Below are 25865 nucleotides of genomic sequence, written 5' to 3' on the forward strand. Positions count from 1 at the left end.
TTATAATCCCCTCGCCGGATTTTCACGCGTTCTTTATTGAACAATCACGCCGACGAGTTGGCTGTGCAGTGCCATAACATTTTCACATTCTCGCCACGTATTGCCCATCAACATTTCCTACCCAGGGGGGGCGTGTGTGGACAATAAAGGCTAGAAATGTCTTGTTGCAAAGTTGCCAACTACCTTTTCAGTGTTACACACACACACCATCACCCAGTTCCAGAATATACATATAACACTGGAATAAGGTTTTTTAAACAGCTCGCCAGGAATCTGGATGATGGGGGTGGCAAACTGACCGCGGGAGTCTTTTTTAACTCAAAGTTTTGACACGCGATCAAACGAAATCGTATAAAACTTGTATAGACGATTCGAATTTTACCGCACTTTTTTTTAGAAAAGTTAAGGTTAAGTATACAACTCAAATCTGAAATGTTATAAAGTACACAAAAAGATAGTCGCATTAAGATAAAAAAATTCTAACCGGACATTGAACAGACGCCACACAATCTCGAATGGTGTTGTTGCCTAGCAACTGCGCATGCGATCACACACATGGACTCTACAGTTCTCCATCGATTCGCGTCTCCTTTAGGCGTCAACAATTCCAACGTGTCAGTTTGACAATTTTCACTCCGGAGTGCCAAAAAATCATGTCATCCGCCGGAACTCGAGTGGCCGTGGTAAGTTTTACGTGAAAATAACAAATAGTACAGAACGAATTTAATTTATGATGCTGTTTAAATAGGTCACTGGGTCCAACAAAGGAATCGGCTACGCGGCCGTGATGGAATTGTGTGCCAAATTCGACGGGACCGTTTATTTGACGTCGCGGGACGAAGGCCGCGGCCGGAAGGCGATGGAAGAGCTTGAAAAACTCGGATTGCATCCGTCCTACCACCAATTGGACATTGACGACGAGTCGAGCGTTTTGAAATTGCGCGATTTTCTGGTCGACACCCACGGCGGGTTGGACGTGCTGGTGAATAACGCGGCCATCATTTTCCCGATGATGACGCCCAAAGAGGAATTTGTCGAATCGATTCGCAAGACTATCGATACCAATTTCTACCACACGATGAGAGCCTGCAAGATCCTCTTTCCCATTCTACGACCTCACGCAAGGGTCGTTCATTTAACCAGCGACGATGGCCATTTGTTGAAAATATCCGGCCGGGAACCGGAAGCTGTCGCCTTGAGGCAGAGATTCTGCGCTCCGGATTTGACAGAGCCAGAGCTCTGCCAATTGATGGAAGAATTTATCGAGTGGGTGTATATTTTTTTTTAAATTATTAATTGGCAATTAATTTAATTATTTGTTGATTTATAGGGCTGCTAAGAATGGAGATTATTATGAACGCGGATGGCCAGATAGCGTCAAAGAGAGGGAAGATACATGGCCCAACGAAGGCTACATCGTGAGTAACACGTGAAATGTAATTTACTATTTGACAGTTAATTTTAATTCATTTTATGAATTCCAAGGTTTCAAAAGTTGGAATAAGCGCTTTAACTCGCATTCATCAACGTCAATTCGATCAGGACCCGCGGGAAGATTTAACTGTCAATTGCGTCCACCCTGGTTACGTTGTCACAGATGCCACTTACCAGAAAGGAGAGAAAACTATCCAAGAAGGTCAAGAATGGGTGCACTTAATTTGAGAATAATTATTTTTTAAAAGTCAAATTGTTGAACAGGTGCTGAGGCGGCTTGTTGGTTGGCTATGCAACCGCCATCTTCATCGGCCAATAATGTCCCGAAAGGTGCGTACGTTTGGCACGACAAGCAACTCGTCGACTGGGTCAATGGACCCCTTCCATCGATTTATTAATTACATTTTGAATATCCTTCACGGCTATAATACGATTTTCGGTGTTAAAATTCGCACACATCCGAGTTGGAATTTTCAAAATAATTTTGATTTGTATTTTGCTTGATATACGTAACTAACTTTTCCATCCTAAGTGGACTTCATATTTTAAATCCGGTTCGATTTGATTCCTTAAATTTAATAAAATTATCCGTGTTGTAATGAAATTGAAATCAATCTAATTGGAAATACAATGCAAATCACACGGAGAAAGTACTTCAGCAAAATAGGAATACGGGCCAATCTTGAATTTCGGAAACATACAAGTGATAAGTTGTCCAGCTTGTCGCCTTGTCGTTGTCTCATTTGTCATTTGTCTCTTCTGTCAAAAGGTAAGCTCTGAACCCTTTCTTTTTCTAAATGGTTTGCCAATTATTGTAGACTAAAAGGATCGAGTAGAATCAAGAACGTCGTTCGAATACGTCTAGAGCAAATTGAATGTCAGTGGTCGAGCTATGGAAATTCTGGGGAAATTTGGCCAAACGTCGTAACATTTGGCACGTCAAATAATTTCCAAATAGATTAGGATTATTGGTTTGGAGAGAAACTATCGACATAAGGCTTTCCTTCTTGGTTATTGATCGCAATTGCGGTTTCATTCTTAATTATGGGTTTAGGCTCGTGAGATCCTATGGCTTCATTCATGTTTGAAAGTGCATTCCTCATGTCAGGGATTTGAAAAATTCCTATGGTTTGAAGTTGATCACATACCATGTGGTTCCTTCTAATTACTATTCAGGTTTCGTGTATCATCTGAAAACAGGATATGTTTTTACGTGCATCAAATTGAATTACAGTAATTACAGATATGAAGCATCAGGCACCTGACGTTTTCAAAACACCAATCGACGACCATACATTAGATTCCAAAAGACAAGCTCATTGGGAATTGCCAATCCGTTAACCCAATCAACCGCATTTTTCCGTTTCCTCTTCGCCATCTGTCGATTCGCATTTGTGAACTTGTAGCGAGCTGCTTGTACTGATACTGCCAACGATTTCAAGAAAATAAGAGTTAGGAATAAAGTAGGAGTTACCAACTAACAAGTAATTGAATTGATTACATACCTGTCGAAAGGATGAAAATCGCTGATGCTGATAGGACTAATAGTAATCTTTTCTGAAAGTAACCGAGACTCAAAGGATTGTTTTACATAGGGCTGATAGGGATCTGCTGACAAGGGCTTCATTTGGACCGAATTGTACGAATAACAAGTATCACAGAAAGGGAATTCACTGCGGGTTGAATAACGAAAAGAAAACGTATCGTCTCCGAGTTCATTGATAGGTGAATAGGGGAAGTCTAATTCGATTTTATTGACTCGAGTCAAATCGAACTCGATCCTCTTCCGGTCGATGGGTCCGAAAAGGAGGGCGACACTGTACAAAGTGTCCGGGGACCATTCACGCGGGATACGAGGGTACAGGACAGGCTGAGGGGATGGAGGAATGAGACCAATACGAAATAGGAGATTGAGGAAGAGTTCTGAACGCAGGGCGGATGCTTCCACCTCCGTCCAGGGAACCAAAGGGCAGGACAAATTCATTTGAAAACTCAGGGAAGTGATGGGGTGGCGGAATTCTTGGCCGGAGTAGATCCCCAATCGAACAGCACAGGCCGATAACAATGAAGATTGAATCCAGTCCAGTTGTTTCTGAAATCCTACAGGAATAAAAAATTCCAATTATTTGAGTAAAAATTTTGAAAATGAATTGAAACCCACCGGAATCCTCGAGTTGAATCAAAAGTGATTTAATGTTGGTGTCAGATACTTCGTACGACAATCGATTTGTTTCAGTCGATTCTTCTATTGTTTTCTCATCCGAATATTTTAGTGGGAGGGTCTCTGTCAAATGGGAAACGGAAACTTTGATCTCTAGCGGTTCATTTGGGTTGCTGCGCAATGTCTCTTTGATTGAGCTTTTCTGAATTTCTCGCATTGATTTTTGAATGATCAATTCAATCAAATCATTCCAGTCGTCACACATCTGCAAATAAATTAGACAAATTTGAATAATTCCAGATGCTATAGTTGTTCATTGTAACGTACATTGAATTCCTCTTTCCAGATTTTGCTGAACGGGCGAAGAATGACGGGCCGGCACAAAAGGTCGGCCCGGCCCAAATCGCCGGCGATGTGATGCAAAATCGTCAAAATGCAATCGTTGACGAACGGGCCGTTGGTCTTGAAATCCTCGAGGACCGTGCCGTATCGATCGACTATCATTTCCGAACAGAATTGAGTCAAGTGTTGGCTGATATTAAAACTCCCGCGTGATGATTGCCCAGTGGACCGTTCGAGCGTCAGCAATAAGATGTGATTGGTCGCGATGACATCGAGTAGATAGCGCCTGCTTTGAACGACCGGATCGAATTGACGGAGTTGGAGCAAAAAGAGTTGACGGAGGTCCCGAATGGCTGGCACGTAACCACTCAGTCGATTAATTAAATCTTCGCTGCCTGTGAGGAGGCCTGGCTCATTTCTATTCGACCCCGAAGCAAGACGGAAATAGCTTTCTAACGTTTGCACATACTCACGAATGGCCGTCACGCTCAGATGTAGACGCCTTACGCACGGCTTCAAATCAACTGTCGGTTGGAACGTGCAAATTTCTAGTTCTTCCGTCTGGTGAACAGCTTCCCACGTCAGATAGCACAAGAGATCAATAGTTAAGACGTCTTTCAAGTGTTCCACACTCAATTCTAATTGAGCAGCGATGGGCAAAAAGTAGCAGATGAGCCAGAAAAAATGAGATTTGTCCCAGAGCAGGTAAGTTTCACCTTGTTTGAGTAACTGTTGATGTAGTTGCTTCACCAGTGTGTTGTAGCCTATCAGAATTAAAATATTTGAATTTAAATTAAAGAAAATGGAAATCAAGTCATTACCGTTGAGCAGGAAATCGACAGTAAATTCTTTCACTAGCTGAGCAATATCTTTTTCTGTTGGTTGATATTGAAATAATTTAAAGCTTTGATTCATTTCCACGTTGCATTCAATTAACTTCTTCCGGCTCTGCTCTTTTTCCGGAATTTCCTTAATTTTTGTGTCACCTTTTATATTCCTTTGTAATAGATAATTCATTTCTCATTATTAATACTTCACCTCACAATTTATTCATCATTTTCAGACCTTTTAATTCCGCTATCGGCGCTGGATTGAACTAAAACAGGAGGCAACAAGCTTGAACCACTTTCCAATGATTCGTCCGTGGGCGGTACATGATTGGCTGGATGCTCGGTTGCAATCTCGACATGAAAGGTTCTATTACTCCAGCCCTTTTGAGAGTTGTCACGACAACGACGTTTAAACGATTTCTTTTTATGACCGTCGTGCTCCTTTAGGGTGAGATTGTTGCATTTTAGAATTCCGGAATCCTCAGAGTGAAAACCACTGGATGTACTTTGTTCGCTAGACGAGTGTCGTGATTTATCTATAAAAAAGAAATCGTGAAACTACAGAATTTCAACATTTAACTGAGCACTGCTCCCGTCCGCACCTGTTTGGCTGTTGTTTCTTTCACCGGATGAGAGCGATTGGCCGACTGTTCCCGTTTCTTGCTGGTCCATTTCTCCTGAAAATGTGATTATTGGCGTCGCATTCGGCGGGGTGAAACTGTCCGAGTGAAAGACGCTGCTGGATATACTTTCTTGACTGGATCGACGTGATTGATCTGAGGTAAAAATTGATTTGATTTGGATTTCCATTTTGATTGTTCCCGAGATTTTGTTTACTGAATTGACTTTGGCCATCATCTTCTGAGGACTCGGACGAATGGATGTCGTCTCTCAACATGTTCTGGATAGTTTCAACGGGTCTATCTTTATAGAAAAGCGAAATCAGCTGCACGATCGTCACTGACCATTTTTCCTGTGAAGAATTTGCATGTAATTAAATCCCGTTCGTGGCGTTCCAGCTGTTAATTTATCCAATAACTAATTTTCTTTAAAAATGTATAGGGTCTACGCACACGAAATAACGCGCCGACTGTTAGACCTGAATTCCATTCCAGCCAAGACACTAATCAAATGCCACGGCGGCATTGTGATATGCAGGTGATCGTTAATATTTAATAATGTTTTGGAATGGAAGCACACCATCAGTGTTCCGAATAACAATCAATGTCACGAATAATTTAGTATTTACTCCTTGATCTGTTTATGCTAGTTTGCTCTCCTAGGTGAAAGGAACGATCCTTGCTGTTGCACAACGCTGAATACGAATGGCCCAATTTATGGAAAAGATCACTGACTTTTAACGATTTGAATGGCTGCTGCCAAGCAACGGCCATATTATTGCCAACACATGTGAAAAGTTAACCTCTATAAACCAACCAGAAAGAAATTGTTGGTTGGACCCTGCAATTCTACGACTTTGAACGAAGATTCTAATGCGGTATTAATCAATCATGTGACCTTCTCAATCGTATTTGGCTGATACTTTCCCATATCTTAAAGATTACAGGTTCTATTTTTTAATACTTTCTGTGGCACAGGCATAATCTCCCCTGTTCTTGGCATCCATGCATGCTACTGGCAGTATTACTCAACTGATGGGAAATCATATTCCCTAGCAACTGTAAAGAAGATGTGATACCTTGAAAGGCTTTCGTCAATAAGTTTTTCATCTGAGCAAAACCTACATGGTATAACTTTTATTTTTTCTTATGTCTTATATTTATTTCTGCTAGCCATAATGCCCAACCACAGGATTTCCACGAAAAAACGCTAGACTCTCTCACGATTTTATAAGATTTTACAAGGTAGGCCTACTAGTACTTATTTCACACAGTCAAAGAACCTACAACCAGTTTTCCAATTCTGATAGCAATAGAAAATCTTCGTTGGAAATATTCGCAGGGCATTCGTGGGAACAAATATTCGACGAACACATTAGGCGAAATCAATTCTTAGTAAATTGAAATCCGTTTTTGTAAATAGAAGCAAGAGAAAGTAAAAAGCCTTTGTCGATTGCTGTTTAAATATGCAAGGCAAACAGCCAGCAGCAAGCAAGTCAATAGAGAAGTAATAGTGTTTTACCGTAGCCTGCGAACCGTAGCCGAGCAAGTTGATGAGGAGGTGACTCAGTCCCTGTGCGTACAAGTTCCAAAGAATTCGATTCTGCTGCTGTGCTGAGGTATTAGTAGATGAAACTTGGCATTCTCCTACTGCTATTTGACATGGGCGTTCAGGAGCGTGCAGGATATTGCGTATCAGCAACAGGGAATGATTTACCAACTCACAATCGTCGCTAGACAATGATTGCTGAACAAGAAAGTATATTTAAACGACAATTCATTCACGTTTGTATAAGTTTAGTTAACTTTTTGTGATAAATGGAGAAGATGATTGAGAATAACTTGAGTTGTTTTGCCATCCAGAAAGGATTCTTTAGCACCGTAGAGGAGCTGGGTCAGTTCGTGAATGGCAATGTGCTGCGATGGACTAATGCGGTTGGAAGGATCGACGGAGACCAAGCACTCGACGGGTGTAGTAAGTTCAACTAACAATCTATTTAAATAACGGGAAACATTTCTTGAATAAAATACGAGCGAAATCTTTTAAGATTAAAGATGTCGTTGTTTTCTTACTTTATTGTTGAATAAAATATGTCGGGCTGATCCTTACTGCTCGTCAGAATAGGAATGAGATCCTGCAATCACAATGATAGCGATGGGAAATTAAATATTTCATCCGGCTACTATAATATTTCTGTGTGTTACCTTATTTAGAATGTCCATGAAGCCGATGGCACGCCGGAGTGGGCAAGTGTTGGGATCTTCACTCTTTAACATAACGTTAATTTCTTCAAGATGAGCTACGGTAAAGAAAATGAGTCGATTTAAAATTTCACTAAATTTTGAATCGATAAAGTTTCAGTGATGAGATACTCACTCAGACATTCGTCATCTATGTAATATTTGTTATTGTGAAATGTCCCCAAAGGAATCGAAGACAAACACGGAATGTCACCACTTAATTTCAATTTCATCAACTGCTCCATGTTAACCAAATTTTTTAAATCAATCTCAAACAAAAGGGACACTTTAGCGCTTCGAGGTGCTAAGCAACATTCTGCTTATTCAAACAAAACAAGGAATGATCGTGGGAGCAACCTGTTTTGGCAATTAATTAACTGTGCTCGATTCCACTGAACTAAGTTGAAATGCGTAGTTTTATTTTCTCACAAGCGAAGCACTTTGGGAGGGCGATAGGAGGAGGCAGAGCGTTGCTTGCGGATCGAATATGAGCTGAAAATTGCACAAGGTACGTTAGATTCGTTTGAGTATTTATTGAGGCAGTTCTCTTCGGAAAGGAGGCAGGACCTGGACCTATGTCATGCCTATTTATCTGCGCGCATGTCTAAAACTTTATTGTTCAGGTAACGATTTGCGTATCGCTCCTCGGTATACCACGATAAATACAATACACATATATTTATAACAGAAATTCAAGGACGATCAAGGAAGCTAAGTCAATAGAAAACAAATCAATGAATCTTTTTAGATAGCTCATCGCTAGATATCTGTTGAATTTACTAGACCTGAACAAAAAAATGAATAATAATGAATAGTGAGTTTTCATAAAAATGTGGACTGTGGATTATTACAGTTTACTGAAAAGATCTAAAAAGTAAAAAAAAAAAAAATCTAATTTCAAACTTTTTTTTCTCTGCATAGGCGCCAAACCAACATAAAATTTTTTTATCAAACAATTTTCTTTGAATTATTTTACATTATAACTAACTGACGGAATTTCTAATTTTCTTAAAAATAGTTACGAATCAATTAATATATTTTTACCAGGTGATTTTATTATTTATGGAAAGAAAGTAAAACATTTTCCAATATTCGACAATGTCACAATGCTGTCCCAAGAAATTATCAACGTAGTTTTAGTCAAATTTTCGAAATCAAGCCGAGAAGGTGGAAGATAGGCGCCTTGAAGAGCAGTTTTGTTTTGCTCATTGAATAAGACAACGTACATCAGAAAAAGTTGAATTTTGCCTTCTAACAAAGTTTTTTTTTATACGACAGACTTGCTAAGCAGCTTCTGGCGAAGATGGAATCCAGTGTACTGTTGCATGTGACCTGCATTGAAAATTCTATTTGTGAACCTCAAGGGCTATGTGTATACTTCTGGGGTGTTGAGCACAAAAAACACTTAACCATGAGAAACTACATCAACTCTATACAGTTGCAACTGGAAAAAAAACCTCCCAAATTCAATGCAAAGAAGCTAACTATTAATCAGGAAGACATATATTTTGTGCAAGTCAAGAATGAGTGGCAGCGAGTCAAAGTCTCCCAACCAAAACAAGATCTTGATGGGTCCCTTGAGGTCTTCTGTATTGATAGTGGAAGCAAGCATGTGATTTATGATAAGAATGATTTACGTACAGTGGAGAAGACTGGCAGCGCAGCAGATGACATTCATCAGTGGCCTCCATTAGCTAGTAGATTTGTTCTTGCTGATTTAGTTCAGCCTTTACGTGATACTGGCAGTCACTGGAGTACACGTGAAATGGCCATCTTTGGGGCAAAAATGAGTAGCAAAACATGGACAGCTGTACCAATAGACTTCATCAATGAATGCCAAAGTGTAAGGCTCTTTGATGCGACAAATCAGCCTCTTGTCAATCTTCTGGCAAGCATGGGTGTTGCCAGCAACTTCTGCTCTACGCCTTCACTGAAAAGTACATCTCTTCCAGTCATCCAAGGAAATCCAACGACCATAACTCAGGTAACACATAATTTGAATATTCTATTTTATTGGCTGCTTAACTGACGTGCCTTTTCTTTTCAGATCCCCGGTGTTAGTTTAGCTGCAAAAGAGAACCTTTTCGTCACTTTCTCAGAAAAGCCTGGTTCTTTCTTTGGAAAGCTAGAGAAGATGCTAGTCGAAGCAAAAGACGAGATGGCGACTGAGTTGTTCAAAGTCTACTCTTCGCTACCGAATCCTCCCTTTTTATACGTCGATAACCTAAGTCGCTTGGGACATTATGGTGTACTGCAATGGAACGAGGGCCAAAACTGCAATAGTTTCCGTCGCGTTCTTATAACCAGTGAGCTGGCCAACGACCTCGTAAAAGTCTACTTGATCGATTACGGGCAAAGTCTCTTGACATCATGCTTTAAAATCCTGGCTCCTCTTGATTGTTTGGACCATTTCCGCCAACCACCACACGGCATCCTTTGCAAACTGGATTTGAATATCTCACCTGATGTCTCAGTTTGGAATCAATTCATCTTGGACAAACGGGTCAAAGTTAAAGTCGGAGAATGCGTGGGAGGAATCTACGTCGTCACTTTCGTAGATGATTCAATCAACAAAGAGCTTGAAAATATAGTTCTACGAAAGGCCGTCGACATATGTAAGTTTTACTCTTACCATTTATGAATAGGTACGTAATAGTAGTAATGTTTTGGTTTGTTTATTATTAGTTACCACACCAGCGTCGACAAAAAAAACTTTTCCACTTGTTAAACCAAAGCCTTCGTCTCTGCCGGTCTTTGAGAATGGTAAGTTTTTTTCTTTTCGTTCGTCAATAAAATTGTAACTATCTTGTCTCTTATTATCTTTCAGAACCATCAAGGAATGATCTTTGTAAATATCCTCCCCAGAAGACGGATTTTGTTCCAGAGCAAATTATTTCTGCCCACGCCATTGTTACTTACTTCAATTCATTTACTGAATTCTGGATTCAGCTGGAACCGCAGTTGGTAACCGCCATAATGGAACGCATCCACAGTTTGATCCTTGATCCTAATTTCGTCAACCAAAAGGATATCTCTGCAACTATCGGCAAGCCTTGCTTAGCTTTCTACCCTGTTGATGGAAAGTGGCATCGAGCGATTGTCCAAGCTCTCAACGGAAATATGATCACGGTCTGCTATGTCGACTATGGCATTAGTTACACTTTGCGAACCAGCTATTTGCGGGAATTACCCCAGGATTTGATTATGTTGCCGGCATTGGCATTCAAGTGTTGCCTGGATGGATCAGAATTGTTATCGAAATTCGTCGACTTCGCCGATGCCTTGAAAGATCGCTTCTTGAAAAGCTCTGCCTTCGGCGTACTGTTTTGTAAGGTCGTCGATGGAGTCCTTCACATTCGTCTACGTCACGTCCAGACTCCAGACAATGAGTCCTAACCACCTAAACCGGTTATTAGAAAATCCTCAACATGCCCCACCAAACTTCAGAAATCTACTCAGTTCCACATTAGACGAACAAAAAGACCAAGATTGCAAATTGACAGCTTTTCGTTACCAGTTTACCTGCCAACCTTAAAAAGATTCATAGACTTTGATTTTGATCCCTTCGACACCAGACGCTGGAGTGCTGTCACTTAGGAGCGCAAATTCCCCTTTCCCACGCAAGATTTTTTATGAACCCGACTGTTACGCAAAATTATAGCATTAGCTAAATGCTTCACTATAGTGCACTCGTTGTCGAAACATTTTAGTCTCAATATTAAACCTCGTTCGTTTTTCAAAATTTATTACCTTTGCGAAAATTTTAAAGCAAGCTGTTGTTGCATTGTCTGTGCAAGAGATCATTACCTTCATTTTTTTTTCACTGTGCATGCAGTATGTAACGCAATTTACTTTTCGGCATTTCTTTCCAGTTCCTTTTTGAAAAATTAATTAATAATAAACTAACGTGGATGTTATTTCATCTAGTTCCTTTTTTTAGTGAATAAAAATCAAAAGGAATCACTGCTGGCAGAGTAAACGAAGTCCTAACAGTGCCTGAAGGTTGATAAACAGGAGTTATTTTACCCCATGTTTTTCCTGGTATGACGACCGTAGAACTCCAAAGACAGAAGAACTCCACCGACAATAGAACCCCAATATTTTAAATAATTTTTAAAAGTGGAGTTCTACTATCGGGCATGCGAATAATTTTTGTTGGAGTTCTATTGTCGGACATTTAATATATTGAAAAGTCAATGGAGTTCTACTGTCGGGCACTGGAGTTCTATTGTCGGGTATTTTTAATAGTATTTAAAAAAGGAGTTCTTATGTCTTTGGAGTTGCAACCCGCCGAATTCCCCATTCGTATTCGACCATCCCACATTGACACATTCCCACTGAGTTACGAAGGACCGAACAGTTTCTTTTTTGGACTACGTGTTCCGGATAATAAATGTTCGATCAGATTAATAGATAATTACTCAATTCGAATTTCGATCTTAATTCTTAATCTTAATCCGACTTTTTTCAGTATTTTCACCGACAGTTCGATATGGCAACGTTGCAAATCATTTCTAAACCACTGTCAGCTGTCATTCAATGGCGGATTTTTGGCCACGTCGGTCGTTTACGTTTTGTGCGTTGAATTCCTTTTATGAAAATTGTGGTAATTTTTTATAGTTAGAAGTAATACTGTCCATTCATCACCTCCTTTACTATGAAGATTCATTTTTTTCAAAAGTGCTAGTTTGTAAAATTTGCATGTAAAGTGTTATATGTTATTCTCACCCGTACCCAGCTCGTACCCCTGCGATACTAAATGTTTTACAAGATTGCAGATGCCAATCAGCGAGGATAGGATTGGGATGGAATCTCTTGGTTTATATGTTTGTATTGAGCTTGATTTCTTTTAATTGAGGTTAATAGTCAGGGAATTTGAAAAGAGGCAATTTGTGTAAGTTATGTTAAAGGGACATAATTCTCTTTGGATCGTAAATGTATAACTGGGTAATTTTTAAAGCTGTTGTGTAAATTCCAATCATCAAAATGTAGTGGTTGTATCTCTGATGTAATTCACTTTCTCGTAAGTCCAAAACTTTTACTCCTAGAAAAGAGCTTAACTGGTAAAAATAATTAAGTTCTTGGACAAGTTACAAAACTTTATCTTTGTTCTAGTTTTCTCACTGTATATTTTGTTTAACTTAGGTTCCCATCCTGCAGGACCACAAGCTGTGTAGAAATGTGTTGCTAGACCTTGATGAAAGGTTGAGGAAGAACTATTAGCCAAGATGTAACTGAACTGGTAAAATAATTTTTATTCTTTTACTACAAGTTCTTCGACTTACAGAACTTTATTTATGTTCTGCAGTTCTGGCTTTCTCTTAGATTCTTTTGTTTAATTTAAATAGGTTTCCAGACTGTGGGTTCCAAGCTGTTGGGAAATATTTGTTGCTAGATCTTCAGAAAATGTTCTCAGGCAAGTATAATTAAGTTCTTTGACAAATTACAGAACTTTGATTATTTTTTTTTCTAGCTTTCTCATTGTATCTTTTGTTTAATTTAGGTTTCCAGACTGCAGTGTTCCAAGCTGTGGAGAAATTTGCTGCTAGACCTTAGGACAATGTTCTCGAGTGCAGTGAACCTTCAGCAAAGATGTATTCAACCCTTTTAATAAGGCAGACTGAATTTTGGTTTATGGTGTAAAACAATTGCCACTTCAAATATCATTTATTCCGCTTTATCTAGTTGTCATACTAGTTATCTGTGAGGCAATGAAGAATGTTACGCCAGTGTTTTTATCAAAGGGTTTGTTTTTACAGGGTAGATAAGAGAGGAAAAAAAAGAACCTTTTGATTGAGAAAGAGCCTGCCTAATTTGTATGGGTTAACAAACAGATAATTTATAGAGAGGCCAAAAGTTATTGTGAATGAATGTCTTTGTATTATTTCATTTGTTGTAATAATTATTACTGGTCTAATTACAGAAAACGATGTATAAAGGAATTGTTTTTATTGTCCCACCTCCGCCCACAATTCCACCACTGTTTTATAAGCACACATATATCCAATTATACATAAATACATACATACATTCACACACACAATTAACCCGTTGGCTGCCACGCCATACAACCCGTAGGTTGTTTTCCTACTACTCTACGCGCCACGTCAGAAGGATCCATGACCAAGATGGGACTTGCCATTGCTGACAAGTCCGGGCTGACACGGTGACAGGAGAAGATGGAATGCACAACCTCTAGAATCCATCACCGTATCGAAAAGGGGGAAGTCCCTATGGTGCATTGCCTAACAGGGCCTTTCGGCAAATCTGGGGCAGGTGCAACTATTCGATCCCAAGGCACATAAGACCAAGAGACCAATCAGTGCGGCCCGTGCTAAGGAGCTAACACATGGGAGAACAAAGGCGTGGCAGCCAACGGGTTAAATAAGAAAACACTCATACCAACAAAAACAATAGATGATCCGCGTAGAAAATGTAGGATGTCACTGCACGTTTCTGTCGTAGAGACTAGAGATGCTGAAGTCTGATGCTGAAGTCTGATGCTGAAGTCTGATGCTGAAGTCTGATCCCGTCTGATGTTCTCAGTCTGTAGGCCGCATCCTCTTGGTCATTATCTAAATGGATAAATCAAGGAGAAAACTTAATAACAAAATTTACCTTCACTGACATGACAAATGAAGTTACCTTGATAACACCAATCAGGTTTCTCTAAGATATCCAGAAGATGAAATGAGTCAAGTGAGGATGATCGAAGACAAGATTACTCCAACAGCTCTCCCTAGTCTATGACAGAACATTCAAATTATTTAGTTAGTTATTTTAGAATGTTGTTAACTTTTCAACATGAAATCTAAAATATTGACAGAAACTATGGGGGTTATGAGAAAAAATAAAACTTAAGTTACAATTGTCTGAAGAAGGAGAGTAATATTTCTACCTTTGGCTGTAAGGCAGCAGCAGCAGTCATCTGTGTCTGAGTTGAAGTTCTAACTAACTTTGACACGTTAATCATGTGGAATCTAAAGGAAATATGTCAATAAATATTTCATTATTAATTGCAATAAGTAAGCATGCAATAAGTTAATGGCTACCTACTACTTGAGTAAGACATTCAGAAAAATGCAACTTATGTTGGTATGTGCCCTGCATCTTTTCATGAGACGTCTCCGAAGTTGCTGCAATAAACCTGAAGATTACCAATGGCCTTTAGCTTTCTCTATGACAAAAAATAAAATTTATGACATAAAATAAAAGTTTAAAATTTCTGAAAGATGAACAATACATGTCTGTCAATGCAACATTTGTAGAAAAACATGTTCGGAAAAAAACAATATATGTATGTCCAAACTAGGGTTAGTGACCTACCAAGATCAATAGAAACCCCAGATAAGTATTATGAATATTAACAAAAATGCTATCACTGTTCTTTACCTGTATTAACTGGATGATGCATTATTCACCAAAACGTCGATCATGAAAGAGTTGATCGTAGGCTACTTGAAGGCTAATATTTCCTTTCGCGTTCCTTCCTACAGGTTATAATGAGAAATATGAAATGTGATCCAATACACATACGGAATAATAAATCAAACAAGTTGCACAGAAATAAACTTGAATTTACTTTTGAATTAATCGGTAATTTCGTGGAAAAATAGGAACTTTTGACAACAACAATCCGCCATTACATGAAAAGCGAGGACACTTGCCATCTATTGGACACCTCTGAAACTCGGAAAAGTCTCAAGAATGTAACTTAGTTTTGAGAAATAAAAGAACTAGAAAAGCGTACTATAATTTGATTAAACCTAGCTTGAAATCTTGAGAGCCTTACAGGGAACAAAGCTCACTTGCTAGTTTCATGCAAATTTTCCGGAAGTATACCGGAAGTAAGCGATAGCGCCTTAACCATTGAGCTGCCGACCAAATAAAATAAATATTTGTGATCTCCGTAAAATTTGGGGTCGATTAGGTGTGATTTAAACGAAATCCAATTTTTGGCCAAAATCGAGAATTTTCCTGAACTATAGTTCAGGAAAATTCTCAAAACCGGAAGTACGCGTACGTAAAAAACAAAACATGAACTTTACCACAAATTTGACGAGGATCACGAATATGTGGTTTTTTTGTGCGTCAAATGAATATTTACTGAACTACTGACTGAAATGAGAAAACCGGAAATAGAAAAAAAACACATTATTTAAAAAATCTAACAAGTGAGCTTTGTTGCTATAAAAAGTTTAGTCTATTATCACTCAAAATTATTTCACAATAACTGGGATAAGGCCTTCAAAGATGTGAAAGTAACGCTCTAGCTCATCGACATTTGCTATAAATCGTCCCACTTTTAGAGCTATCAAAATCATTTAAAAAAAAGTTATAAGCTTACCTTGTCATCACTTAAAGTTCTGCATCTTGTAGAGATAAATCCTGTGCAATGGAATGGACACGACACGGGAAACCAGGGAGTCAGACCTCAGGGACCACAATCTTTGTGTTTACAAATTTCATGGTGCAAATTTCAGGAGTGGCCCGCATTCATTTTTTCTGAAGTACCTTCTTTGTACTATTCGCATTTTATTTCAATTTGTTTTGTTTCATTTAAACTGCTTAAACTCGAATCTAATTGAAGAAACTTTGGTTTGTGAGCATTGCTTCTTCTAACTATTCTAGGTAATCAAACAGATCACGCACGCTGATTTCTGCCCGACTCCAACTTCATCAACAGACATCCGTGACTTTCAGCCACTCGCATGTCAATGCTGTATGATGTGAAAAGAACCGTCACACATATGACATCAATCTTTTGGCCGCAATCATTTCTTGTATATTTCGTTCGTTTTATTAGGCCGTGCAGCGGTGGAGGACGAATAAGAAAGGGAAAAAAATGACATTATTCACTATTGAAATCATAAAACACACAACCCTTGTCCCATTCATATAATAAGGCATCTTTTTTAATAGCAATCCCGACCACAAAATAATTAAATCTATGCTGTGTACAATTATTCAAAGCCTCCGACATACATCAGTTACTTAAAGGTGATGGTCGATTTGTCATTCTTGTCAATAAATCAGACGAGCAGGATACATCAAACATGCTGGACATCAGTCGACCTATAAACAAATTTGTAAAAAAGTTCATAAATTAAAAAGCTGAAATACATCAGGAAGTCAATGAATAGTAGTAACCTACTCTTTTCCCTTAAGCCATTCTGATAACACCTGACCAGTGCCGGAGACTTCATGGGCTGTTGAGCAAAATTACAAATATTAAATTTTAAAAAATGAATAATGAAAAAAAAAAGAAAATCAAAATATTTACAATTGTTTAGGTCGAATTCGGATTCTTCTCCGTCGTTCTGAGTTGACTGACGACCTGTTGACCTTCGAGCACCATTAGCGTAAATAGGGCTAGTACTTCCACCTCGTGTGCCATACAACGCCATCAATTGACGCTCAATAGTCTGGCGTTCTTCCTGTTCACGACGCAACTGGACGTCCAACGAGTAGTTGAGTTGCTTTAACTCTCGCAGTTTGGCGGTGATATCTCCGATAGGGCTAGCCCCACTAGCAGTTGCTGAAAAGTCTTTCAATTCCTGTTGCATTTCGTGATTCTGCCGCAAGGAATTAGATAGTCGCAACTGTAGCGTGTCACGCTCTTCCAGTAACTAAAAAAAGAAACGAATCCATTAGCCCATTAATCAGGTAAATTAAACTTTATGAAATTAATAGTACCTTGGTTATTTCCCAAGTTAGTTCCTGGCAGCGCATGTCACGCTCGTGAACGTTGCGGATGGCGTTGTCCAGTTGTAAACGCAACAATTCAATACGGTCATTGTCTTCGCTTACGAAATCCGCACCTTCATCCCACACAAGTCCGGCCTCTTGCAATCGATTCAGCAGAGACACGTTCTGGGAGCGTAGATACTCTACTTCGATTTGCAGTTCGTTGAATCCCCTGTGCCAGTCAATGGCGCTATCGCTGGTATCGCTGGATTGCTGGAAGCGATCGGCATCGTCCACGGCCACTTGATCCATTTCGTCTTTGAGACGCTGGACAGTAGCAGCGTCTAGCGTTCCAGTTGTCGACAGCTGACGAATCATGTCGACGAGATTCTCGTTCTCACGTCTGAGTTCTTCCAGCATTCCGGAGGATTCTATTGATCCTTCCCCACCTACTTCCGATAGTTGCATCACTTGTTTGCGTAACTGATTGACACTTTCGTAGGCATCCGACAAGAGTCGATCCTTGTTCTCAATTTGCTGACTGATTTCATCCAAAAGTCTCGACTTTTCGTTAATATCCGCCTCCAGCGAGGAGATCCTTTCCTTCAATCCGGCTTCAGCAGCTTGCCTTTCGGCTTTAAGCTCATCCAGCAAATCTTGATAGTTCTCATTGTCGTCCGTCAGTTGACTGATGGTCGATTCCAATGCGGCGACTTGCTCTGAATTTGTTTCGACTGTCGCCTTGATTGCAGTATCGGCCTCAGGAGCACGTTCTTTGCCGGATGACTCGGAGTTGTCCCACTCCATCGATGCCATCTGGAATCAAAATTATTTTTTAATGAAGATATTTACAAAAATTTAAAGTAGAAAGTTCATCTAACCTGGGCTAAAAGTTCGCGATTGCGCTGTTGAACCATTGCCATTTCATTGTCTTGACGCTCCTTGGCTTGCATGAACCGTTCGTTGGCTCCTTCAAGGGTATCGATCCTCATCAAAAGTCGTTCAATCTCCTTCACCTTCTCAGCTGTTGCTTTCTCAGCTTCATTCAACTGTAAAATTAGAAATATTACGAAAAATCCATTCGGTAATTAGTCACGATAAGGTGTCTTACCTGTTTCCTAAGTTCCTCTTCGACGGCAAAGTTGAAATAATCATCTCCACCGCTTTGTTTGGCAGAAGCAGCCGCTGCAGCCGCTTCTTTCTCTTTAGTCAATTCAGCCCGAAGAAGTTTGACTTGACGGAGAGATTTGGCTGCCTTGATTTTCGCTTCGTGCAGTTCACTTTCGAGTCCCGCAATTTGTTTCCGCAAGTTGTCATCACTGCCACCTTCAGTCTTCTCTTGCGTTTCCATCTCTGCTTTTTCGACCCTCATCGAAGATTCTCCCAATCGGCTGACAGTTTGTTGCAACTGATCCCGTTCGACAGAAACTCGATCAATGCGCTCCTCCTGTTGGCTCAATTTGATGACAGTTTCAGATAACTGCCTCTTCATCTCAGTCAGCTCAGCGTTTCGTTCTTCTTCAATGACTTGAATCCGGGCTTGAGCCTCTTCGAGTTCCATGCTCAACTCGGAATTGGTGATCCGCAGCGACGTGAGCTCAATCAATTTCTCTTCCGCTTCGGCCAGTTTCTCGTCCAGTTCTTCCTTCTCGGATGTAAGATCCATTATTGCTACTCTCAGCTGGGCTAGCTCTGTCAAGTTGGATTCAGACAGTTGACTGGAACTGCCCGCCAACTTGGAATGTTCAGATAGAAGTCGTTCGTTTTCAGCGATTAGGTCCGATTTTGATTGCTCTAACTCTGCGCACTTGGATTCGAGGACACGTTGGGTATCCTTCATTTCCATGCACTTTTCCATTAACAAATTTCGTTCCATGTCGAGATCAGCACATCGTGCATTCAACTCGAACGTAGATACTCGACCAGTTTCCAGTTCGCCACGAAGAACTTCCAGCTCTGTCGACGCCAAGCCAAGATTAGACTCCAATTCCTTCCGAACATTGACAAGTTCAGCTGAAGATTGACGACTAGTTTCAAGTTCGATCTGCATTGCAGCCAGCTGCTCTTGAGCGGCCAACAAATTGTCAGATGACCATCGATTTGCTTCGTCCAGTTCTTTTCGGACACTTGCTAGTTCATCTTGTACGGTAGCCAGTTCAGAAGAAGATTCACTCTTGGCTTCGCACTGCGTCCGCAGAACAGCAAGATCATTCTGTACAGTGCCTAGTTCTTCCTCGAGAGCTTGGACGCTCGATTCCAAATCATCCTTTTCAGAGATGGCTTCAAATAATTTGAGTCGTAACTGTGAAACCTCTCCCGCCTGATTTTTCCATTCGTCGATTTGACCCCGGAGTTTGGCAAATTCTTCTGCTTCAGCCTAGAAATTGAACGGAAAAATAAAACTATCAATATTTGAACATTGAATCTATTCTCTTTCGAAATTTACCTGATATTGGCCACACATAGCAGCAACAGCCTCCACTCGACTCAATTCGTTTTGAAGTTGAGCAACTTGCTCAAGCAACTCGGAACGCACTTGATTGGCTTGGGTCAATTGATCGGACAGTTCCTCCCGTTCGTCTAGGACGAGTCGATGTTTCTGCTGTTCTTCAGAAAGACATCGCAGGGAATCGGCCAACTGTCGCTCCGCTTCTTCCGCACGAGATACAGCATCAGCGTGAGCTTGGCGAGCTCCGTTGAGAGTAGAGTCAGACTCTTTCAACATCCGCTCGGCTTCATCCAAAGTCAAACGAAGCGACATCAACTCTTGATTTTCCAATTGGATAGTCGATAGGCGAGCGGCCACTGCGTCCCGTTCATCAGTCAATGCAGCCATCTGAGAAGCAGTGTTAGTTTGCTCTTCTTCTTTTGCAGCAACTGCAGCTGCAATTTCCGCTTGGAGTTCACTAACTTTCGACTCCAGGTAGGAAACGGTTGTTTCTAGAATAGAACGAACCTCTTCAGCTTCACTGACTTTAGTCTCCAAATCGGAACATTGAGCCTGGATATCTTCGATCTGGTAGTTGAGGTCGTCACGTTCGGATGACAAATCGGCCAAATTCATCCGCAACAGGCCAATCTCTTGTACATCCGAAGTACTTTTTTGGAGTTCCTTGATTTGGTTTTGTAATCCGGCCATTTGCTGTATCAATTCCAGCGATTCGCTTTCGTTAGATTGAATCTCTTCAATCAGACGACTCCGCTCTTCCGAAGCACTTTCCGTGGCCGAACGGAATTCGTCAATTTGTCTTTGAAGATCATCAATATCCGTTTGCTTCTGACGAATCAATTCCGCTTTTTCTTCACTATTAACCCTGACAGATTCATCAAGTTGCCAACGGAGATCAGCAACAAGTTCTGTTAGTTGTACTTTCTCTTCACTAGCCATCCGCATGGAATCGACAGTTCTTAGCAGTTCGTCCCGTTCTTCGGTCAGAACCTGCATTTGTCTTTGAATATTGTCGATTTCGCCGGAAAGGAGTTTGAAATGGGAGACTTTGTCCAAAAGTTCAGCATTGGCTGTCTCCAAATCGATCAGCTGCTCACGAAGGGCAGCAGCTGAATGGACTTCTTGCTCTAAGGTACTGTTCTTGGCATTTACTTCATCGATCGTTGACTGTTGACGAGCCAACTCATCTGACAATTCAGTTACCTTTAGATTGGCATCGGCAACTTGGTTCTCCAAGGTCGTAAACTCGTACAATTTCGAGCCGTAAGTAGAGTAAAGTCCTGCGTATTGATTATTCAAATCAGCAAGTTGATTTTCCAAGTCCTGGATACGTGACTTGAGAGTTGATGAATCTTCCAAATTAGTTTCAATCCAAGAACTAGTATCAGAGCACTGCTTTTCCAATTGAGCGATTCGCTCCGTGTCTGCCTCTCGTTGCTGCTGGATGCTGGATATTTCACCGACTTTGACGTCAAGTTCCCATTGAACCGCCGAAAGTTGATCTCGAAGTTGCTGTGCGGATGACAGCTCGTTGTTCTTTGTGTCGAGGTCCCACTGGGCTGCAGCTAATTGGTCGCGCAACTCCTGAATTTCTCTTTCCAAAACGACGGACTGTGTACTTGACTGTTCTTCCTGTTGACATTTCAATCGATTCAATTCTTCTTGCAAGTGAGCGTTGTGATTCACAGCATTTTGCTTCTCTTCCCAGAGATCCGCCAGCTGATTATGCAAGGTGGTCGAGGATTCGACAGCCGCATTCACTTCTCCCTGGAGCTCTGCAATGCGGCGGTGTAATCCTTCCGCTTCCCCGAGTAAAGTATCCCTGACAGTGGAAATTTCACTGAGTTGCGACCGCAGATTCGACGATTCACTTTCGGCTACTTGAATCCGATCTTCAAGGCTACTTTGAATGGATCCTTGACCTTCCAAATTGGCCGAAATCGATTGCAGCTGATCTCGAGCAGCGCTCAATTCGTGTTGCAGCCGATCGACAACACTGGAATGTTCCTCCATCAAATTCTGGAGCCTACCTTCAGTTTCACGAGCTTTGAACTCAGACTCGTTGCTTGATTGCTCCAGTTGATAAATCCTTTCAGATGAACGATCAAGTTGTTCCATCATTTTTCGGCTTTCGTCCATCATTTGTTGGGACTCTTCTCGAGCGCATTGCAACTGAGTTTGGCAGGTGGTCAATTCATTTTCAGTCTGACTGAGAGTGTGTTTCAACTGGTCCAGATGATTCCTGACATCCGCTACTTCCGCTAGTTGATCAGCGAGATTACTGTTCTCTTCCACAGCTTGTTGTAGATGTAGACGAATAGTTTGCAGCTCATTTTCAGCACGTTGTAAAGCTTCTTGATATTGGTTTGATTGGCCAGCGGTATCTCTCAACTCGTTCATTTGTTTCAACAATGTTTGGTAGTCCTCCATCACTCGCTGAGCTTCCAGTGTGCTGCATTGAAGTTGCTCGCTACCGGAAACGATTTGTACTTGTAAATCCCTATTTTCTTCGGCCAATTGATTAGCATCCGCTTGGACGGAATGTAAATGCGTTTCAATTTGGCTAAGGGCCAATCGAGCTTGTTCCAACTGATTGGCCATGTCCTGGTATTCATTCAGCTGATCAAGAAGCTTATTTTTATCTTCTCCTACTTGTAGGGCTTCTCCTTTGGCAGTTTTGAGTTCTTCCTCTGTTTGGCTGAGTGTCTGTCGAGCTTGCGCCAACTGATCGGCAGTGTCTTTCAATTTGCTCAGTTGTTCTCGCAGCAAGGCGATTTCACCCTCGTTTTCAACGAGTCGCATTTGAAGCAATTGAGGTTCACCACCTTCACTCTCGGTGGCTTTCTTCAACTTCTCCAGTTTAGCTTCCAGCTGCTGGATGACTTGTAGCTTTTGCTTGTAATTGGCAGCCAATTTCTTGTATTTTTCACTCAACTGGGCGAGTTTTTCTTCGGCTGCTATTTTCTGAGCGTTGGCGGTCTCATTCAAACCGATCAATTCTGCTTCTCTCGCACGAGCTTCTTCAAGCTCAGACTCGAGTTTAACACTAAATAATTTACACTCGTTCAACTGAGAGCAGCGCGTCTCCAGGTCGTTGCGTATGAGCTCACGTTCTACAAGCGAGTCGCTCAATTCCGTTTCCAGCTCGGCTATCGAACTGTTTTCATCCGCAGAAATCTTCATGCGATTTAATTCATCCTGGACGGTTTTGAGCTTGGCATCTTTCTCGGCTAACACAACTTCAGCATCCTGCAGGTCTTCTTTGAGGCGCTGGATCTCGGCAGTTTTCTCTGTCGTGTCCTTGGTCAATGAAGAGCAAGATTTTTCCAATCTCTGGACAGTTTCGGAACTACTCGTTAATTCCGTCTCAAGATTGGACAGCTCTTGCCGGGCTTGTCGCAAGGCTTCTTGGAGATGTACGATGGTACCGGATATTGATTTTTCTTCGTCCTCCTTGGACGATTCGTTTTCAATGAGTTTCCGTTCTAATTCTGTCATCAGCTCCTTGAGTTGATACACTTCTCCACGACTCGTTTCAAGTTGATGGTTAAGATCAATGATACTTTCGTCCTTGCTACCCAGCATGTATTCGGTATCCCGTTGCTGAGCTCGCAATTTAAAAAGTTCACTACCGGCCTCATCTAACCGCTGACAGATTTCGTTCTTTTCCGCCTGAATGTCTGCAACTTTAGCCGTGAGTTGGGCGCACTCTTCTTCTTTCAATTGTAAAACTCCTTGCACATTTTCCACTTCACCTGAAATGATTAAAAATTGAAAATATAAAATTCGTGAATAACAGCGAAACGACGGATGAATTAAAATACCGTTATTTTCGGTAGTGTCAAGTTCTGACAGCAAGAGATCGACCCTCTTTTGCAAAGTTCGCTTCTCTTGTTCGCTAACACCAAGTTGTTCTTCAAGTGTGGCTATCTGACCTTCCAGAACTGCAAGCCGAGCCGTCTGTTGGTTGAGCGAAGCAATTTCGTTTTCCAGGGATGTGATTTTGGTATTCAAAGCAGCGATTTGGGACTCTGAAATAGCAGCGCTAGGCGTTTCATCCACCACTGAAGTCTTGGATTCATTCACCGCACGTCCGCCTTTACCTCCCTTCGATCGCGACTTTTTAGCTGCTCCGAGGGAAGATACTTTTACAGGTGCCGGAACATCAGCTTCCTGTGCAGCTGGAGTTTCAATTGGCTGTGACGTTAAACGAAGCTGCAACTCACGAATGGCTTCCTCCTTGGTGTTGAGATTATACTCGGCGTCTCGGCATTTCGTTCGTAGTTGAAATAATTCCCCGTCAGCCTTTGCAAGCTGTTGGGTCATTTCTTCCTTTTCTGCTTGAAGAGATCCCATTTCTGCAGATAGAGTAGCGTATTCCGCCTCCCTTTCTTGCAGAAGCATTTGCAAGTTAGCAAAGTCATTGTTGTTGTAAACTATAAACGAAAAAGATAAATTAAATATCAATTTTGATTAAAATTAGAAAAATAGAAAGACAGACCGTTGGCATCGGCACTCAATTCTGCCATGAGAAGTTCGACACGTTGTTGAAGTGTGTGCCTTTCTGAATCAGCTTCTGCCAATTTGCTCTCCAAATTGGTGATGCCAGTTTTCAATGTGACGTTCTCCACTTCCAAAGTATCTCGCTGCGCTGTCAGCAGAGCGATTTGCGATTCTAGAGCAGCTAAAGCAGGATCCTCAGTCTTTGATTCATCAACAGCAGGTTGATTATCTCCTTTATTGCGTCTTCCTCCTTTTGACTTCTTTTTAGCCCCCAAACTGGAAACTTTAACTTCAGGAGAGGCTACTGTTTCTGTTACTGTTGCTGCAAATCCTTCATTCAGTTTCGTTTGAAGAGCTTCACAATCTGTTAAGATAGCAATTTTAATTATTTGAAAACAGATAATAATTATTTTTTTTTAAACATACCAGACTTCAAAGTATCTCTTTCATTTGCAAGTTGGTTGATTTGCTGTTGAAGTTCATCGATGCAAGTGGAAGGGACCATTGAAGCATTCTTTGCAGAAATTTCTTCTAAATCACGATTAAGTCTAGAAAGTTTGACTTCAAACGAACTTATGGTTCCGTCTCTGGCTTCCAGATCTGTGATTGACATGTTTTGTTTGTTTGAATTTTTAGCAATACTTTAAATTTTTATTTCTTGAAAAATATCTATTTACCTTCTTTTAAACTGGAATTTTCATATGCCAAACGGTCCAAAGTAAGTTTTAACTCATCATTCTCATCTAGAATAATACAGAAAATTTAACTAGATATATTCACATTTGTACAAGTTTAGACAAAATACCTTCTAAAGCATGAAAATTCTGCACTCTAGCCTGCAACATGTTATTTTCCACTGCAAGGTTATCATGGCTTGCTCTTAATTCACTCATTTCTAGTTCAAGGCATTCTTTTGCCTCTGCAAAATTCAACAGAAAAATAATTGCAAAAGAAGTTAAGGTTTAAAATTGTACCGTATTAATGAAATACCTTGGATGGTCTCAAGACTAAGTAGGCGCAAGTCCAACTCTCTTTTTTCACTTTTGAGAGCAGACAGTGATGACTCCAATGAAGCAATTTTCATATCCCTTACATCTTCAACATCTGTTGATAAATTGAGTGACACCCCAGAACAGGATCGATCCAGCTGAGTAAAGAGTTGTTCTAAATTTTTCTTGCTGTTGGAGATCTCTTTTTCTCTTTGCTGCATTCGCATCCTGTTTGACACAAGGTTGTAAAATTTACCGATTTTCACTCTTGTTTAAAGTCAAGTACCTGTTCTCTTCAATTTGCTGCCTGAGGAGTAAAGTTTTGTTAACCTTAGCTTCGGAATCATTTTGCCGAGCAGAGCCCTTGGCACCATTTACTGCTCCGGTCTTCTGCTCATCCATTTTTCTCGAATATTAAAAAGGGTTGGGACAGGAGAGCCGTCACAATTTAAAACTAAGAAAGAATCTTTTTTACAAGGTTTACAGTAAGATATCTAAGCACATATTTAGCGTTTCATAACATATTCGGGACTAATTTCTCCCCAAACAGCAAACACTAAACATCTTCTTGCCCGACTATGGTGACATGTAAGGGTTTTACTAAACAGC

General features: G+C 40.7%; 5 protein-coding genes and 2 long non-coding RNA genes across 9 annotated transcripts; 3 read left to right on the forward strand and 4 right to left on the reverse strand.

Moving 5' to 3' along the window:
• Positions 1 to 355: 355 nt before the first annotated feature.
• LOC124204758 (carbonyl reductase [NADPH] 3-like) lies at positions 356 to 2100 on the forward strand. Its single transcript, XM_046601960.1, has 5 exons — positions 356 to 683; positions 749 to 1266; positions 1331 to 1418; positions 1486 to 1636; positions 1699 to 2100. Exons 1-5 carry the CDS (start codon positions 516 to 518, stop codon positions 1830 to 1832), a joined length of 1059 nt encoding a protein of 352 aa, XP_046457916.1. The 5' UTR covers positions 356 to 515; the 3' UTR covers positions 1833 to 2100.
• Positions 2101 to 2396: 296 nt separating this feature from the next.
• On the reverse strand, positions 2397 to 3529 carry LOC124204762. Its single transcript, XM_046601963.1, has 2 exons — positions 2940 to 3529; positions 2397 to 2859 (listed from the first exon to the last, which is right to left on the reverse strand). Exons 1-2 carry the CDS (start codon positions 3416 to 3418, stop codon positions 2781 to 2783), a joined length of 558 nt encoding a protein of 185 aa, XP_046457919.1. The 5' UTR covers positions 3419 to 3529; the 3' UTR covers positions 2397 to 2780.
• Positions 3427 to 7873, reverse strand: LOC124205076 (protein timeless-like). Its single transcript, XM_046602392.1, has 11 exons — positions 7765 to 7873; positions 7593 to 7687; positions 7461 to 7522; positions 7194 to 7380; positions 6910 to 7134; positions 5605 to 5740; positions 5370 to 5543; positions 5064 to 5303; positions 3923 to 4956; positions 3645 to 3860; positions 3427 to 3534 (listed from the first exon to the last, which is right to left on the reverse strand). Exons 1-11 carry the CDS (start codon positions 7871 to 7873, stop codon positions 3427 to 3429), a joined length of 2586 nt encoding a protein of 861 aa, XP_046458348.1.
• An 829-nt stretch (positions 7874 to 8702) lies between these two features.
• Positions 8703 to 11545, forward strand: LOC124204760 (tudor domain-containing 6-like). 2 transcript variants are annotated; one of them, XM_046601962.1, is made up of 5 exons: positions 8703 to 8838; positions 8906 to 9612; positions 9676 to 10243; positions 10314 to 10391; positions 10456 to 11545. In XM_046601962.1, exons 2-5 carry the CDS (start codon positions 8932 to 8934, stop codon positions 11022 to 11024), a joined length of 1896 nt encoding a protein of 631 aa, XP_046457918.1. In that variant the 5' UTR covers positions 8703 to 8838; positions 8906 to 8931; the 3' UTR covers positions 11025 to 11545. The 2 variants fall into 2 exon arrangements, with proteins under 2 accessions (XP_046457918.1, XP_046457917.1); XM_046601961.1 differs by having other exon boundaries at positions 8703 to 9612.
• Positions 11546 to 12163: 618 nt separating this feature from the next.
• LOC124204774 lies at positions 12164 to 13047 on the forward strand. Of its 2 annotated transcripts, none has more exons than XR_006879107.1 (3): positions 12164 to 12691; positions 12774 to 12870; positions 12977 to 13047. It is a non-coding gene; the product is annotated as an uncharacterized LOC124204774 (long non-coding RNA). The 2 variants fall into 2 exon arrangements; XR_006879108.1 differs by having other exon boundaries at positions 12164 to 12651.
• Positions 13048 to 14162: 1115 nt separating this feature from the next.
• Positions 14163 to 15436, reverse strand: LOC124204775. The gene is made up of 7 exons (XR_006879109.1): positions 15211 to 15436; positions 15021 to 15118; positions 14872 to 14950; positions 14681 to 14805; positions 14527 to 14608; positions 14274 to 14372; positions 14163 to 14203 (listed from the first exon to the last, which is right to left on the reverse strand). It is a non-coding gene; the product is annotated as an uncharacterized LOC124204775 (long non-coding RNA).
• A 954-nt stretch (positions 15437 to 16390) lies between these two features.
• On the reverse strand, positions 16391 to 25852 carry LOC124204763 (COP1-interactive protein 1-like). Its single transcript, XM_046601964.1, has 14 exons — positions 25543 to 25852; positions 25258 to 25484; positions 25073 to 25186; positions 24945 to 25010; positions 24694 to 24867; positions 24266 to 24631; positions 23589 to 24200; positions 19762 to 23519; positions 18427 to 19692; positions 18197 to 18364; positions 17325 to 18131; positions 16912 to 17257; positions 16783 to 16837; positions 16391 to 16703 (listed from the first exon to the last, which is right to left on the reverse strand). Exons 1-14 carry the CDS (start codon positions 25656 to 25658, stop codon positions 16679 to 16681), a joined length of 8100 nt encoding a protein of 2699 aa, XP_046457920.1. The 5' UTR covers positions 25659 to 25852; the 3' UTR covers positions 16391 to 16678.
• Between the last annotated feature and the right edge of the window lie 13 nt (positions 25853 to 25865).

Source organism: Daphnia pulex, chromosome 10, assembly GCF_021134715.1.
Source record: "Daphnia pulex isolate KAP4 chromosome 10, ASM2113471v1".
Classification (NCBI taxonomy): domain Eukaryota; kingdom Metazoa; phylum Arthropoda; class Branchiopoda; order Diplostraca; family Daphniidae; genus Daphnia; species Daphnia pulex.

What these genes read in the sequence shown, in the direction of transcription:
- LOC124204763 (XM_046601964.1), bottom strand. Translation starts at nt 25,658, where the DNA reads ATGGATGAGCAGAAGACCGGAGCAGTAAATGGTGCCAAGGGCTCTGCT. An exon ending in GAATTTTCATGCTTTAGAAG is followed by an intron (nt 25,011 to 25,072) that starts GTATTTTGTCTA and finishes GTATTATTCTAG; the next exon opens with ATGAGAATGATGAGTTAAAA. An exon ending in AAATTCCAGTTTAAAAGAAG is followed by an intron (nt 24,868 to 24,944) that starts GTAAATAGATAT and finishes TGTCAATCACAG; the next exon opens with ATCTGGAAGCCAGAGACGGA.
- LOC124204762 (XM_046601963.1), bottom strand. Translation starts at nt 3,418, where the DNA reads ATGAATTTGTCCTGCCCTTTGGTTCCCTGGACGGAGGTGGAAGCATCC. An exon ending in GATTTTCATCCTTTCGACAG is followed by an intron (nt 2,860 to 2,939) that starts GTATGTAATCAA and finishes AATCGTTGGCAG; the next exon opens with TATCAGTACAAGCAGCTCGC.
- LOC124204758 (XM_046601960.1), top strand. Translation starts at nt 516, where the DNA reads ATGGTGTTGTTGCCTAGCAACTGCGCATGCGATCACACACATGGACTC. An exon ending in GGCCCAACGAAGGCTACATC is followed by an intron (nt 1,419 to 1,485) that starts GTGAGTAACACG and finishes ATGAATTCCAAG; the next exon opens with GTTTCAAAAGTTGGAATAAG. An exon ending in AGAGAAAACTATCCAAGAAG is followed by an intron (nt 1,637 to 1,698) that starts GTCAAGAATGGG and finishes ATTGTTGAACAG; the next exon opens with GTGCTGAGGCGGCTTGTTGG.
- LOC124204760 (XM_046601961.1), top strand. Translation starts at nt 8,932, where the DNA reads ATGGAATCCAGTGTACTGTTGCATGTGACCTGCATTGAAAATTCTATT. An exon ending in ATCCAACGACCATAACTCAG is followed by an intron (nt 9,613 to 9,675) that starts GTAACACATAAT and finishes TTTTCTTTTCAG; the next exon opens with ATCCCCGGTGTTAGTTTAGC. An exon ending in ACGAAAGGCCGTCGACATAT is followed by an intron (nt 10,244 to 10,313) that starts GTAAGTTTTACT and finishes GTTTATTATTAG; the next exon opens with TTACCACACCAGCGTCGACA.
- LOC124205076 (XM_046602392.1), bottom strand. Translation starts at nt 7,873, where the DNA reads ATGGAGCAGTTGATGAAATTGAAATTAAGTGGTGACATTCCGTGTTTG. An exon ending in CATAGATGACGAATGTCTGA is followed by an intron (nt 7,688 to 7,764) that starts GTGAGTATCTCA and finishes TCTTTACCGTAG; the next exon opens with CTCATCTTGAAGAAATTAAC. An exon ending in ATATTTTATTCAACAATAAA is followed by an intron (nt 7,381 to 7,460) that starts GTAAGAAAACAA and finishes TTATTTAAATAG; the next exon opens with ATTGTTAGTTGAACTTACTA.